The sequence below is a fragment of the Oncorhynchus tshawytscha genome, linkage group LG33, assembly GCF_018296145.1.
Source record: "Oncorhynchus tshawytscha isolate Ot180627B linkage group LG33, Otsh_v2.0, whole genome shotgun sequence".
Classification (NCBI taxonomy): Eukaryota; Metazoa; Chordata; class Actinopteri; order Salmoniformes; family Salmonidae; genus Oncorhynchus; species Oncorhynchus tshawytscha.
This window is the reverse complement of record NC_056461.1, coordinates 13465076-13481296: the sequence shown is the minus strand read 5'-3', so window position 1 is coordinate 13481296 and position 16221 is coordinate 13465076. Positions and strand designations below refer to the sequence as shown.

Genomic DNA, 16221 nt, shown 5'->3' with positions numbered 1-16221 from the left:
GGTTACTAGAGGAGTGCCCCAGGTTACAAGAGGAGTATCCCTGGTTACTAGAGGAGTACCCCTGGTTACAAGAGGAGTGCCCCTGGTTACAAGAGGAGTACCTCTGGTTACAAGAGGAGTACCCCTGGTTACTAGAGGAGTACCACTGGTTACTAGAGGAGTGCCCCTGGTTACTAGAGGAGTGCCCCAGGTTACTAGAGGAGTACCCCTGGTTACTAGAGGAGCGTCCCAGGTTACTAGAAGAGTACCCCTGGTTACTAGAGGAGTGCCCCTGGTAACCCCAGGTTACTAGAGGAGTACCCCAGGTTACTAGAGGAGTGTCCCTGGTAGCCCCTGGTTACTAGAGGAGTACACCTGGTTACTAGAGGAGTACCCCTGGTAGCCCCAGGTTACTAGAAGAGTACCCCTGGTTACTAGAGGAACACCCCTGGTTACTAGAGGAGTACCCCTGGTTACTAGAGGAGTACCCCTGGTTACTAGAGGAGTACCCCTGGTACACCTGGTTACTAGAGGTGTACTCCAGGTTACTAGAAGAGTACCCCTGGTTACTAGAGGAACACCCCTGGTTACTAGAGGAGTACCCCTGGTTACTAGAGGAGTACCCCTGGTACCCCTGGTTACTAGAAGTGTGCCCCTGGTTACTAGAGCCTTTACAGGGGTTCTGCTATAGAGGGCTTACTATTAAATTAGGTAATTTCATGAGTTGTGGATAGGGTTACAAAAAAGTTTCCCATAATTCCCAGGTCTTCCAGAAACCTACTTGGAGGATTCCGGATTTCTGGCTTATTTCCTCCAGATTCCGGAATGTTTCCAACCATGTTTTCTGAAAAACCAGGGAATTTGGGGATATTTACCAGGTTTGGGGAAAGTTATCGGATTAGTGAAACCCTAATTGTGGATGGGGGGAGATGTTAATGTGTGTATTACATGTGTGTATGTGGTGAGGAATGTGTGTGTGTGTGGGTATGTATGTGTGTGTGCATGCTTGCGTGTGTGTGTTTGTGTGTGTGTATTATGTGTGCATGGGGGTGGGGTAGTATGGGGGAGAATGTGTGGAGGAATTTCTTGGGATTCTTACAGCTGCTGGTTGGCTGCTGGGCTGGTTTCCATGGCAACATGTGTAAAAGAGGTACAGGCTGGCTCCCTCAGTACCGTATCTGTGAGCCATACAAAGGAACAACACTTTGAAATCACACACGTTCCCCTCCCCTCTCTCTCTCTCTCTCTCTCTCTCTCTGTCTCGCTCTCTCCCCTCTCTATCTCTCGTTCTCGCTCTTGCCCCCCCCTCTCTCTTTCTCTCTCTCTGTCTCTGTCTTGCTCTCCCCTCCCCCTCCTCCTCCTCTCTCTCTCTCTCTCTCTCTCTCTCTCTCTCTCTCTCTGTCCTCCATCTTCCCATCCTTACTCTCCCCATGTCGATAATATAGCTCTATCGTACTGCTGTGCACTAACTCACACACTAGGCATCATTTATTTGCCCATTTATTCACATACTCAAAAAGAGATTTGCACAGATGAAAGAGTTGCCCCATTATAGGTTCATGTTAATAAGTGCAGTTTGGTGTGAGGCTTTGGTTGAGAGATTCTGAGGATACCATTTATTAATACAATGTATCGTTAAACAGGAAAAGGATAGAGGAGTATTATGCTATCTTGTCAGCAAAATGACTCCATCAAAATCCATATGTAACGTAACTCTGACTGTATCATTTAGCTGGAAACTATGACATTGATGGTGTAGGGAGTTCTAGGGGTTTAACACACCTGGGTCACTATGAAACAGGATCATTTCTGGCAATGTAAAATAGTTTCCCCCAGCTATAAGCTACTGCAGAAAAGCAGAGAAAGACAGAGAGAGATGAGAGGGGTAGACAGAGATTAAAAATTGAAACATGAATATGCTTTCCTCTTTCAGTGGAACAGAATCGACTGAATTGATGAATCTTTTGGATTTTATTGAATGAATTTAATAATGAATAGGTGTTTTTTTAGTCATAGTAAATAAAGAAAAGAAGAGAAATTACAAATAAATGATGACGTTGTAAAATGACACAGGTCTACATTCTTAGAAAAAGGGTTTCCAAAAGGGTTATTCAGCAGTCCCCATGGGGAAACTATTTTTGGTTCCAGGTAGAACCCTTTTTGGTTCTCGGGAGAACCATTTTGCGTTCCATGTAGAACTATCTGTAGAAAGTGTTGTACAAGAAACCCAAAAGGCTTATATCTGGAACCCAAAAGGGTTCTTCAAAGGGTTCACCTATTGGGACACCTGATAAACCCTTTTAGGTTCTAGATAGCACCTTTTTTTCTAAGAGTGTACTATATCATGTCTAACAGTAAGGGGCATTGACTACCAGTGTAGAGCAGAATTATTCAAAAATCATTCAAAAATCATATTTTTTTTTTTTTATACCACAAAAAAATGGAGAGAGAGTAAGATATATACTTGCTTTGGCAATGTTAACACGTTTCCAATGCCAATAAAGCCCCATGAATTGAATTGAATTGATATAGAGAGACATTTCCCATGTCCTACACCATAAGAGTACATCATAGGAAATTAAAAAGAAAAGGGATATGACATTGTGAAGGGTTTTCATAACAATAGCATGACTAACGAACAACAGAAGAAATGGATATGAAACTGCCAGCGCAGTACTGTGTTTACGCATGGCATTGGCTTTAGTAGGGGAGTCGCACAGACCAGCCTGGCTATCTCCCTTATCTCCTATCTCCGGACTCAGAGACTGACTGGGCTGAACACGCAGGCTGGAGAGAGTGGGAGAACTGGTTTGCATGACCAGCAAAGCATTCGATGTACGTTACACAAGCCCTGGCATTCAAGACTAACAGGCTGGGCTGAAGACAACTAACAATCATTTTTACCAGTGATAGAATAGCCTTCTTTCAAGTGTTTTTGTAAAGTAAAAGACAACATTGAAATATATCTAAAACCTCATATTTACCCCCCTTCCCCCATAACTCCCACTCCACACCCACATATCTTAAGTATCTGCATCCAGATATTAGGCATTGTGGAGGTACAGGATTGTGTATTGTGCATTTGCCAGACACACCATTTACTCTATAGTCAAGTATCGCCATCTAGTGGAAGCAGCTGACATGCACGATATGAGTTGAATTAATACAATTGCAGTTGGGATGGGAATTTGAGCAGCTCAACAGCTGCGGGACAGCTGGATTATCGTCCATCTTCCAATGACCCTTTACTGTTGACCCTTTTCTGGCGTGATAGCCTACCCCTGGTTTTCGGGAATTTTCCTACCCAATTATAAACTGATCGACGGGGTATGTTCCTACAAACACTGGTAGTAAAATAGGACGAACCTGAGTGGGGGGAGTTCAGGATCTGAAAAGACTCTGACTTTTTGGGATATTCAACCATAGATGCACAACGATAGATCCGCATTGCGGATATCCATTCCAGCATACCTGTGCATTGCACACCTGTAATACCACTTCACTCCACAGGGGGGCATCATAGAATTCTTCATTAATTAATCCGATTTATAGTAAAGGGGCGTTACCTTGATTTCTGCGGTGGTGCTGCTGGTGGTAAAATAGAGGTGCACCTATTCTGATCATTGGTGCCTCCACAAGGCTACTTCGACACAGTTATTACAAAACTCTGAAGCAGCAAGATGGACATTAGCTTCAAATGAACCGCAACACCAAAGAAGTTGTGTTTTGTAGTTTGACTTTTAAAGGTAGGCATACATTTATTCCATTATACCTATTCCTCATTTGCATATTGACACATTTCCAGCCTGTAATAGAAGAACATTGTGTATTACTAGCTATGCCTATTTATTTGGATTTATTTGGGTATTTTGATCATTCCACTAGTCTGAAATATAGGCTACTGCTTGAATTAAAAGACAATTTCACTTTTAAATCCTGATTGGCATGCACTTATAACCTTCCCACCCAGGCACCAACTTGTCAGAGAATCAATCTTCTCCTTTGAAAATACACTATAGACTTCAAAAGGAGGTAGGCCTGTAGTCAATGGTAGAGAAAGAGGAATGAAATATGAATGATATGCTGCATCGTAGCCTAATATGCATGTGTGTGGAGTAGAGTTGAGTAATAGGATTAGTAGCCTGCCATAGGCACTTATTTGCTGACATAATTGACATGTTTCATGTATTCAGTGCTGTAAAACTTACTATGTTTCTAAATGTAAGCCAGGAATTAGTTAAGTAGTTGTACTTATGGACAAAGCTTTCCTTGTTTTTACTTGTACTCCATTGATGTGATCACTCCATGTTATTATGAGGCACACCTCAAGGGTCAAAGCCACATTCTTAGAAAACAAGGGTTCCAAAAGGTTATTTGGCTGGCTGCCCCCATTGTATAACATTTTTCTTCAAATTCTTCAAATGGTTTTTCTATGGGGACAGCCGCACAACCCTTTTAGGTTCTAGATAGCACCTTGTTGTAATTCCTTTTGTGGAAACAGAGGTCAATCACTTTGCTCTTATTTCCCATTTGGTCTCATAACACTCTACCCACCAGCCACTAGTTGAGTGCCTTGTCTAACCGTCACATGTTTGAGGACCTCTACAGATGTCACACACGTGTCCTTGTCAATTACAACAAAGGGAAGTTCTTCAAAGAATACACACACACACACACACACAAAGACACACACCAACAAGCTCTCACACTCTCACGTCAGAATTAGACGTTTATCCATGTTTCTCAAACATCAAATTTCAAAGTTGTTCCAAAAAATGTGTACGTGTTTAAGGTTAAGTTTAAGTATTAACTCTGAATTTTTAAGGTTAGGATTAGGTTAATGCATTAACTCTGATTGGTTGAGGTAAGGCTTAAGGTTTGGGATAGGATTAAAACCAACATTTCAAGAACAATTTTCAACCTATCCACCATCCCTGTCCATAACACCCTAGCCAAACAGAAACCTACTTGAAGGTAACAGCGCTAACCTCTGCCCCTAATGGCCAGTTTCAACATCATCTCCCAATGGCCTCAGACATGTATGGACGTTGAATACTGTCTTACATCATGGGTGACCTGGTTGCACACACACACACACACACTCACACACACACACACACACACACACACACACACACACACACACACACACACACACACACACACACACACACACACACACACACACACACACACACACACACACACAGACACACACTCACACACACACAGACACACACACACAGACACACACACACACACACACACTCACACACACACAGACACACACTCACACACACACAGACACACACACACAGACACACACACACACACACACACACACACACACACACACACACACACACACACACACACACACACACACACACACACACACACACACACACACACACACACACACACACACACACACACACACACACACACACACTCCTCTCTGATGGTGGAGCCTACAGAAGAAGGTTTGATGGGAGGCTCTTTGACCCTCATGAAAGGTCCACTAAAGGTTAAACTGAGGAAAAAGTTGTTAATATGGCGATGGTCATTGTGTTTGATCTCCCGACTCTGTGTGTGTGTGTGTGTGTGTGTGTGTGTGTGTGTGTCTGTGTGTGTCTGTGTGTGTGTGTGTGTGTGTGTGTTTGGAGGTCAGGATGAAAGAGATCGCTAGCCTTTCATGAGGGCTTGTGGGGAGACATGCCTACACACACACACTCACTACAGTAAGTTGAGTAGTTGAGGGAAACAGTATTGAAAGAGTTCATCTTGTGTCAAACATCTATGACCCTTAAGGTGTCCACAGAGCATCATAACCAACACATAACGATACAGAACATGAAGTGATTGTGTTTACAACAGAAATTACTGGGGTTGCTAATCTGATGTAAGAACCTCTGGGTGTAACAAGGACCACTGTTGTTGTTCCAGCATAAATACATGGGAATTAGGGCCACTTATAACAAAAGAGAGAGAGAGAGAGAGAGAGAGAGAGAGAGAGATTATTTTGGAGCTTGTGAGTGTAAAATTTACTGTTCACTTTTAAGTTTTTATTTCACTTTCATTTATCCATTTCAGTTGCTTTGGCAATAAAGCCCCTTGAATTGAATTGAATTGAATAGAGAGAGAGAGAGAGAGAGAGAGAGAGAGAGAGAGAGAGAGAATGTTTTTAGAATGAGATAAACACTCTAATCGAAAAAGAATTCCAGACAAGTGATGAACAACAACTCTACTCATTCAGGCTATAAAAAAGTAACATTGCACCAAGTTAAGAAGTTTTGACTAGCTAGCTAACGGTACCACCCTCACCCCTACTAGCCCCACCCAAAACGGCACATCCAGCACCTCTCTCCCACCATGGTGGAGGACACGCCCCAGAAGGAGAGCTACCCCCTCAGTGCAGAGCAGGCTCAGGCCCTCCTCACCCCCATGGCTGCCATGAGGGATGAGTTCACCAAACTGGAGGGGGAGGTGGTCCTGCTCAGGGAGAGCGTGAGCAAACAGCAACCAGACAACCACCACACCTTAGAGGAGCTCCTAACCAAGGTGCGGACAGAGCAGGACAGCAGCCTTGCAACACAACTGAAAGAGGTTCATCAAGAGAGAGATGGCTGATCTGACAAAGGAGGTGAAAGAGCTCCAAAAAGACAGGCAGAGTAGTAATAACGATCTGACCACACTACGAGAGGAGCTGCAGGAGAGAAAGAGAACAGAGGACAGGCTTCAGTAGCAGCCAGATCACTACTCTATGACCTGCCCTCATACAGCAGAGGAGCCCAGCTCAACCAGCCAGGCTTCCCCAGCCCTGCCTGCTGCACACCTCTTCCCCAGACCACTGACAGTGGCACCGGCACAGATCAGACTCACCCCAGCTCCAACACCCACGAGACCCCCCTCTGCCCCCTCCAGTCCAGAAGAAACACTGGCTGACATCGTCCTGTTGATGGACTCAAATGGGAAGTTTGTTCAGGAGAAGAAACGTTTCCCTCGACACAAAAGGAGAAAGGTGTGGTGCCCAACAACGCAGAGTGCCATGGAGCTGCTTGATAAGGCCCATCTCGGGTCGCCAAGCCACATAATCATACACACCGGAAGCAACGACCTGCGTGCTCAGCAGGAGAGGGTGGCGACTTCACTACGGGGAGTGATTGAGAAGGCCTCCGCAATCTTCCCCAACTCAAGAATCGTGGTGTCAACCCTTCTACAGAGGAAGGACTTCCACCCTGCCACAATCCAAAGAATAAACGCCAGCCTCTCCCGGGACTGTGCCCTGCGACCAAATGTACACCTGGCTCACCATCCCACCCTCGATCTGGACTGTCTCTATGACCATGTTCACCTGTACAAGGAGACAGTCCCCATCCTTGCCAAGACTCTCAAGGACGTCGCTTTAAACCGCAGCCCAACCTCTCCACCCAGGAACAGCAAAGCAATCTCCACCCCGCCGAGATCACCGAGACAACACCCTGGACCAGCACCCTGAACCCCCCAGCCACGACCACAGCACCACCAACCTCAATGCCTACCAGAGCCAGCGCAGCACAGACCACCCCAGCCCAGCTTTAGACCCACCCAGACGAGGCCTCCCAACCCCCTGCCCCCCACCGCAGACCCACACTTGGAGGAGCCACAGCCCAGCAGGCAGAGCTACGCACAGGCTGTGAGAGGAGCAACTGGCCAGGCCCCACCAACTAAATGAGTGACATTAAACAAATTCTGAGTCTGCTATGCTCACATGTGATAGGCCGAAGGTCATGGTAAGATGAGCACACTTCATCCACCCAAGTGGCATGACACAAATGCTATCTTAAATGATAAACAAATCACATTTGCATAATAATAGTTTATGTTAATTGAAAAATCCTATTTTAATAGTTCTTGTTGGATTGTGAGTGTTTGTCTCATTTTTTGAAGGTAAAGAAAAAAAGTTATGAAATCTTTTTACATTGCATGTTGGAATTTACAAGGATTGAAGTCCTCTGCTTTTGGGCTAAAGAGCAGAGACCCAGACTTCCTGAAAGAAATTGATGATATTGATATTGTAGAACTACAGGAAACATGGTTCAGAGGTGATGATTCCACTGGCTGTCCACTAGGATATAGGGAGATAATCATACCATCCACTAAATTAAAAGGAATCAGACAGGGCAGAGACTCAGGGGGAATGCTAATATGGTATAAATCTGAACTAATTAATTCAATCGAATTGATCAAAACAGGAGAATTCTTTATTTGGTTAAAAATCAACAGGGAGGCCATCTTGACAGATAAAAACGTCTTCCTCTGTGCCTCATACATTCCCCCCTCAGAGTCATCCCTACTTCAATGAAGAGAGTATCTCCATTCTAGAGGGGGAAATTAGTCACTTTCAGGCCAGAGGCAACGCACTGGTCTGTGGAGACCTGAATGCTAGAACAGCAGAAGAACAAGACGCTATTAACAGTCATGGGGATAAACACCTACCAGGAAGCAACAACCTTTCCCTCCCCACAGACCCCCACAGAAACAACTATGACAAATTGAAAAACAAAAATGGAGTACAGCTCGTGAAGCTCTGTGGAACACTGGGTCTGTAGGCTGAACAAAAAAGGAACAGCACATTAGACATCAGCTTGATGGAATTGAGGAATCCATAGAATCAAACCACTTCTGGGAGAATTGGAATAAATGAAACAAACCTCAGCAGGAGGAATTGACTATTCAAAACAGGGATATGTGGAGAAATCACTTTGCAAAACTCTACAGCAATATAACAAAGAGCCCAGAACAAAAAGATATACAAGAAAAATTACAAATCCTTGAATCAGCAGTCAAAGACTATCAGAATCCTGTGGATACCCCAATTACAGAAGAATAATTATTGGAAAAACTATGCACTCTCCAACCCAAAAAGGCCTGTGGTGCTGATGGTATTTTAAATTAAATGATCAAATATACAAACCACAAATTCAAATTGGCTATACTCAAACTTTTCAACATTATCCTCACTGCAGGTATTTCCCCCGATATTTGGAACCAGGGATTGATCACACCAATCTATAAAAATGGAGACAAATTTGACCCAAATAATTAAAGAGGAATTTGCATTAACAGCAACTTGGGGAAAATTCTTTGTGGTATTATAAATAGCAGACTACATCATTTCCTTGGCGAACACAACATCCTGAGCAGAAGCCAGATTGTATTTCAAAAAAAATTATCGTACAACAGACCACATTTACACCCTCCAGGTAAACCAAAACAAAGGCAAAATCTACTCGTGTTTTGTAGATTTCAAGAAAGCATTTTATTAAATTTGGCACAAAGGTCTTTTTTTAATAAACTAATAGAAAGTGGTATTGGAGGGAAAACATACAATGTTATTAAATCAATGTACACTATAAACAAATGTGCGGTTAAAATTGGCAACAAGCAAACAGACTTCTTCTCTCAGGGACGGGGAGTGAAACAGGGCTGTCCAATAAGTCCAACACTATTTAACATCTACATTAATGAGTTAACAACAAGCAAACAGACTTCTTCTCTCAGGGACGGGGAGTGAAACAGGGCTGCCCAATAAGGCCAACACTATTTAACATCTACATTAATGAGTTAACAACAAGCAAACAGACTTCTTCTCTCAGGGACGGGGAGTGAAACAGGGCTGCCCAATAAGTCCAATACTATTTAACATCTACATTAATGAATTGGCTAAAACATTAGAAGAATCGGCAGCACCTGGTATCACCCTACACAACACCGAAATCAAGAGCATTCTATGCCATTAAAAGGAGCATTAAAATCAAAATTCCAATTAGAATCTGGCTCAAAATGTTCCAATCAGTTATAGAACCAATTGCTCTATATGGCAACGAAGTATGGCGTCCAATCTCTAACAATGAATTTACCAAATGGGACAAACTGTAATGACTCCCGCCGAAGTTGGCTCCCCTGCCTGTTCGGGCGGTGCTCGGCGGTCATCGTCACCGGCCTACTAGCCACCACCGATCCCTTTTCCCTTTTCTGTTAGTTTAGTCTTATGAGTTGCACCTGTTCCTATTTGTGTTTTCTTGATTTGCTTACCTAGCTTGTGAAGCCCGCCCTTGTTTGTGCGGGATTATATTTTGTTCACATCTTGTATTGGAGGTGTTATTGTGCTCCGGACCGTGTTACCCTGTGTTTTGGGTTGGTCTGTGTTTTCCGCCCTGTGTTTTGGGCATGACCATTTTGTGCCGGAATAAAGTGCATTTCTCCGTGAACCCTCTGCTCTCTGCGCCTGATTCCTACCTTCCCCTCCTAGTCATCCGTGACACAAACATCCAATCGAAATACTGCATGCAGAGTTTTGCAAGACTGTATTGCAAGTGCAAAGAAAAACTCCAAATAACCCAAGTAGAACAGAATTTGGCCAATACCCCCTCCTCATTCGAATAGAAAAAGAGTCATCGAATTTTACAACCATCTAAAAACAATTGACCCCAAAACATTCCATCACACAGCTCTACAATGTCAAGAGATGAAACAAGAGAAAAGTCCTCTCAGCCAGCTGGTTCTGAGGCTCAGTTCACTAACCCAAACCAACCCCATAGAGCTTCAGGACAGCACTCAGAATATCTGGCCCAACCAAATCATCACAAAACAAAAATAAAAATATATCACCTATTGGAAAGACACCACAAAAAAATCAAAGTAAACTTCAATGCTATTTGGCTCTAAACAGACAGTACATGGTGGCAGACTATCTGACCACTGTGACTGTTAGAAAACGGAGGAAAACACTGACTAGGCTATAGTCTGGCTATAGAGACCGATCGTGAGAGATAAACCTGGCTGCCCAGAGAGGACAGGCTGTGCTTACTCTGCTCCAGGGGAGAGGTAGAGACAAAGCTGCATTTCCTATTACACTGTGACAAATACTCAGACCTAAGAGAAAATGTATTTCCCAAAATTATAATTCAGTACAAAGAATTTGAAACTATAAAAGATGAAGAAAAAAATCCAACAATTATTGGTTGAAAAGCTAAAATGTGCAGTTTTGGCAGCCAAAATATGTGTCCTCCTGCCACAACCTGAGGGACAGCCAGTGAAAAGTGCAATGTAATGTCAATAATATTTTCCATCTTGTTTTGTTTTGTCTTTCATACCATGTCAAGTGTCTTCTCAGTCATGTTGACACTGGTCTACTACCAGGTCATGTGTCTTCTCAGTCATGTTGACACTGGTTCACTACCTGGTCATGTGTCTTCTCAGTCATGTTGACACTGGTCCACTACCATGTCATGTGTCTTCTCAGTCATGTTGACACTGGTCCACTACCAGGTCATGTGTCTTCTCAGTCATGTTGACACTGGTCTACTACCATGTCATGTGTCTTCTCAGTCATGTTGACACTGGTCTACTACCATGTCATGTGTCTTCTCAGTCATGTTGACACTGGTCCACTACCACTGCTTTAATGTATTGTTGTTCTCATTAATATTGTTGTTGTAGTTGTTGTTGATGGTAATCCCATGTCCACTACTACTATTATTATTGCTGTTGGTCCCACCATTTATTTATTTATATATATATATATATATATATTTCTATATGTATACTTTGACAATCTAAGTAATAATGAACTTGCCATGCCAATTGAATTGAATTGAGAGAGAGAGAGAGAGAGAGAGAGAGAGAGACAGAGACAGAGACAGAGACAGAGACAGAGACAGAGACAGAGACAGAGACAGAGACAGAGACAGAGACAGAGACAGAGACAGAGACAGAGACAGAGACAGAGACAGAGACAGAGACAGAGACAGAGACAGAGACAGAGACAGAGACATGAGAGAGATGATGGCTAATGAGAGAGATGGGGTGAGGAAGTTGTGTGGATAGATAGGGAAATGCTCATTAGAGTGTAACCGAACAACAATATGCCCTGAGGTGGTCTTCATCTAACGTTATCTTACTGTTACAGAACAGCCAAAGCAGGTGAACTCTCCATGTTTTGATCGTGACTGAACATTTCCTAATCCAACAATCTCTCACACAGGCTCTCTAGTGTTACTTTAAGTCATGTTGGTACATGGTAGGTACATTTCAGTGTTTTTCTCTCTCTTGTTTGTCAGAGAGAGAGAGAGAGACCCACCTGTGTGACTTCACAGAACAGCTCAGAAACAGGAAGTGTGGTTAACGAGTCAGACTACAGGAAGTCCCATCATGTTAACGAGAGCTTGGTGTAACATACAGAGAGGTGGTGGGTACTAAAGACAGCTACAAGGAGCTTGGTGGTGCAGAATCACAGTTTGGGAGGTATGGCTGTGTGTGTGTGTGTGTGTGTGTGTGTGTGTGTGTGTGTGTGTGTGTGTGTGTGTGTGTGTGTGTGTGTGTGTGTGTGTGTGTGTGTGTGTGTGTGTGTGTGTGTGTGTGTGTGTGTGTGTGTGTGTGTGTGTGTGTGTGTGTGTGTGTGTGTGTGTGTGTGTGTGTGTGTGTGTGTGTGTCAATGCTTGTTGATTATTGAGGATGAGCACTTTATATTGTTGTATGGTATTATAGATGTGTTCCTAATAGTTACCGAGAACAGAAGAGCTTTGTATCTATCTTGTAGCACAGCTGAACTTTGTGTGTATATCAATAGTTGTGTTGATGCTTATGCACTCCTCAGCCGAAAGTGTCGTCACTTGCTCTGACTGGTTAGTCAGGAGGGCAGTCACGTGTGCTAGCAAGGCAGAGGTCCTAGGTTCGAGCCTCGGTGTGAGACGAATCAAGAAGAAGCAGGCAGCGTGATGTCCATTATACTTAGTTGTTGATCCTTTTCCACAAATCACACCTGTTAACAGTAATGGTGACATCACACACAACATTTGTGTGTGTGTGTGTGTGTGTGTGTGTGTGTGTGTGTGTGTGTGTGTGTGTGTGTGTGTGTATGTGCGAGCGCACCTGCGTGGGTATGGGGGGTTTAAAGGAGGTATGTTTGTGGGTGACCCAGGCCCGGGTTGGGCTGGAGGTTCTTCCCTACGTATTCCCGATCAGAGCATTACACATCTATTAATAGGGCCTTCCCAGTCTCCTCTCTGACAACCTGGCCTCAAATATCACTCTGACGCTCAGTCTCTTTCTCCTCCATCAGCACTGCCACCTAGCTAACCACAGACAGCTCACTGGTGTTGGGAGCACCACAGCTTAGAGCTAGCTGGTAGCACCCGAGTTGTGCACTGACTGATACTCAGGGATTATACTGGACTCCAAGGTGCTTGGGGAAATAGGCTAGCTGAGGTTGACTAGCCCCTGGAAGTATAAGCTGTTTTGGATACCCAGAGAGTGCTGGTTTGTTTGGTCTTCAGTGCTAAATATATGGTGTTTTGCTTTAGGTACGAAAAGGGCTGATTAGTTTGTTTGTAATGTAAACAAGGGGTACTGGTCTGTATTTGTTTGGTGTACAATGTACTGGTCTGGTGGAATTCATTATAGAGAATTGGTATAACTAATGCTGACTTGTGACTTTCTCATCCTTTCTCCCCCTCTCTCTCTCTCGCTCTCTCTTTCCCTCTCCCTTTCTCTCTCTTTCTCTCTCCCTCTCTCTCTTCCTTTCTCAGGGTGACGGACAGCTCTTATCAGTACCAGAGGAGCGAGGCGTCAAGGGCGGAACTGCCGCTGCGAGCCAAAGAGCCCTACTCTCCTCTCTCTCCCTCTCTCTCTCTCTCTCTCCCTCCCTCGCCAACCCATCTCTCATCAGGAGGAAAAGGCCAGTCAGCGCGAGGGGGACTGTGTCACAGAGGGGGCTGACATCCACGCAAAGACTCCTCTCCCCAAGAGAAGGACAAACTGAAGCACAACTCTTCACTGTGAGGATCGCTGTTTCCGTGGCGAGGGAGGTTCTCTGAAGGTTTTCTGGAGGTTGTGTGACCATTGAGTTGAGGTTTTTGTCTGGAGGTCCGCGAGTGAGTGGTACCTGCAGCCATGTCTCCGTTCCTGCGTATCGGCTTCTCCAGCTTCGAGATGGACCCAGGTCTGGCCTACCATGAAGAGATGATCAACCCGTACTGTGCTGTCTACATGAAGGAGGCTATAGACACAGGTCAGTTGGAGCGTGGGTGTGTCTGTCTCAGAGAGATGTGATGGGGAAACATGGGAACCTCTATGATTTTCTTTAGGACTTTTGTGTCGCATGGGCTGCAAGTGAAGGAAGAAGTTGTGCCCAGTAAGCATGTCCCTGTTTACTCCATCTACAGTGTCTATGCATTAAAGAGGGCAGATATATTTATAGACAGACATTTAATAGAACAGACCTTTCTTCTCCAGGGGTTCCATTACTGTAAATGGGCTTATGATTCATGTTAGTATTACCTCTAAATAGCAGTTCTTCAGAGTGCTGATGGACAGTTATGTTTCCTTGCTGACTATATTTAACCGTTGGTAAAGATGACAGTTACAGGCTAAAAACAGAGAGAGACGTGGGGAGGAAAGAGGAGGGATCTACGTATTTTTTTCCCATTTCTTTCTCACTTCAACCACAGAGCTGTTCTGGTAGCTGGACCGAGATAGAGTGGTAGAGAAACGCTGTGTGTGTGTGTGTGTGCGTGTGTGTGCGTGCGTGTGCGTGCGTGTGTGTGTCTGCGTGTGTGTGTGTCTGCATGTGTGTGTGTGTGTGTGTGTGTCTGTCTGCATGTGGATGTCTGCATGTGTGTGTGTGTGTGTGTGTGTGTGTGTGTGTGTGTGTGTGTGTGTGTGTGTGTGTGTGTGTGTGTGTGTGTGTGTGTGTGTGTGTGTGTGTGTGTGTGTGTGTGTGTGTGTGTGTGTGTGAGAGAGAGATGTGCGTGGGTGTATTAGCTCACAGGAAGACCTGTGTTATTCAGTTTCATTTCAAGTCAATTTGATTTCTGTACTGCTTTTTGCCATTCCATCAAAAGGCCCAGCCCAAAGTAAATAGCAGTACAGTATGATGTTTACCACTAATATTCCACTGTTGCTCTAGCTAGCCTACAAGCAGCTGCAAACTGATTGCATTCAGTTGTGCCAATAGAGCAATTGGAAATTGAACGGAACACCTTATTGAGGAGGAGTGTTTCGGGTCTGGAGTCAGAGTAGTTTAAGGGAGTCCTTACTACAAAGCTGTGACCGGCTCAGACTCGTTTCTTAACTCCACTGTGGCTAAAGCACCGAACAGAAAAATGAAAGCAACACCTCAGTCAAATGTCCCCTAACCACTACAGAGAGAAAAACAAAGGAACGGATCGTGACTTGGGCTGACAGAAGCCTACTCAGAGCTGCGTGGGACTCAAAACGTATCGACCTCTCATGCCAAAGGCGGGTTGGAAACATGATGAAAAATATGAGCCGTCTGTCTGGGGAGAATTTGACAGTTTTTCCCCGTCTGAGGGAAATGATTTTCAGTATAGACAACAGCTGGTAGCGTTGTCGCTGTCCAGAACAGACAGTGATAGAATTATCTATGGCAGGAACATGCATCTCTGGAAAGGAAGGCCTGTCAAATGACTAGTTAGAAAAAGGTTACATTTAAATGGCAGAAGGAAAATACTTTGAAGTGAAAGTGAAAGTTATACATCACAGGAGGCTGCTGAGGGGAGGACGGCTCATAATGACGTCCCGGAACGGAGTTAAGGGTATGGCATCAAACACATGGAAACCAGCCAATACCACCAGCCTGTCCTCCCAAATGAAGATGCCACCAACCTCCTGTGGTAGAGACAGACCACTCTTTGCTCCTGGTCAGGTCACATGTCAGGAAGAATGTAGGACCAATGACAGATGGACTAATGTTAAGATTCTTGACTGTTTCTACCTGTCTTTCTCCCCCCTTTACATACACACCCTGACCCCTCCAGAGAAGGGCCAGGTGTACAAGCAGAAGAAGCCCACCATGTACCCCCCCTGGAGCAGCACGTTTGACGCCCATGTCCACCGGGGGCGTGTCATGCACGTGGTGGTGAAGGATAAAGCAGAGCAAAAGTCTGAAGCCATCGTGCAGCTGGACACCCTGGCCTCACGCTGCAAAAAGGAGAACGGCAAGCTGGAGATCTGGGTAAGAAAACGGGGGGGTCCACTGCCTTAGGGTTGAAGTGATGGGAATGTGTTGTGTCCACACAATTTGATATGGGGACATATCTGTCTCATTATCTCTCTCTCCCTCTCTCTCTCTCTCTCTCTCTCTCTCTCTCTCTCTCTCTGTCTCTCTCTCTCTCTCTCTCCTTCTCTCTCCATCGCTCTCACTTTGTCTCTATCTATCTATTTAATTCTCTATCTATC

The 16221-nt window shown here is 44.5% G+C and overlaps 1 protein-coding gene across 3 annotated transcripts in view; it reads left to right on the top strand.

Annotated features, from left to right (window-relative positions):
* Window positions 1-3593: 3593 nt before the first annotated feature.
* Window positions 3594-16221, top strand: part of prkcq (protein kinase C, theta) — a 24992-nt gene continuing 12364 nt past the window's right edge. Inside the window, exons 1-3 of one of the 3 annotated variants that reach the window (XM_024372880.2) lie at window positions 3594-3725; window positions 13551-14032; window positions 15801-15997. In XM_024372880.2, coding sequence (XP_024228648.2) covers window positions 13915-14032; window positions 15801-15997 — 315 coding nt within the window. In that variant the 5' untranslated portion in view covers window positions 3594-3725; window positions 13551-13914. Of the gene's footprint in view, window positions 3726-11983; window positions 12268-13550; window positions 14033-15800; window positions 15998-16221 lie in introns of those variants that run through there. The other 2 variants (XM_042311444.1, XM_042311445.1) reach the window with 2 other exon arrangements.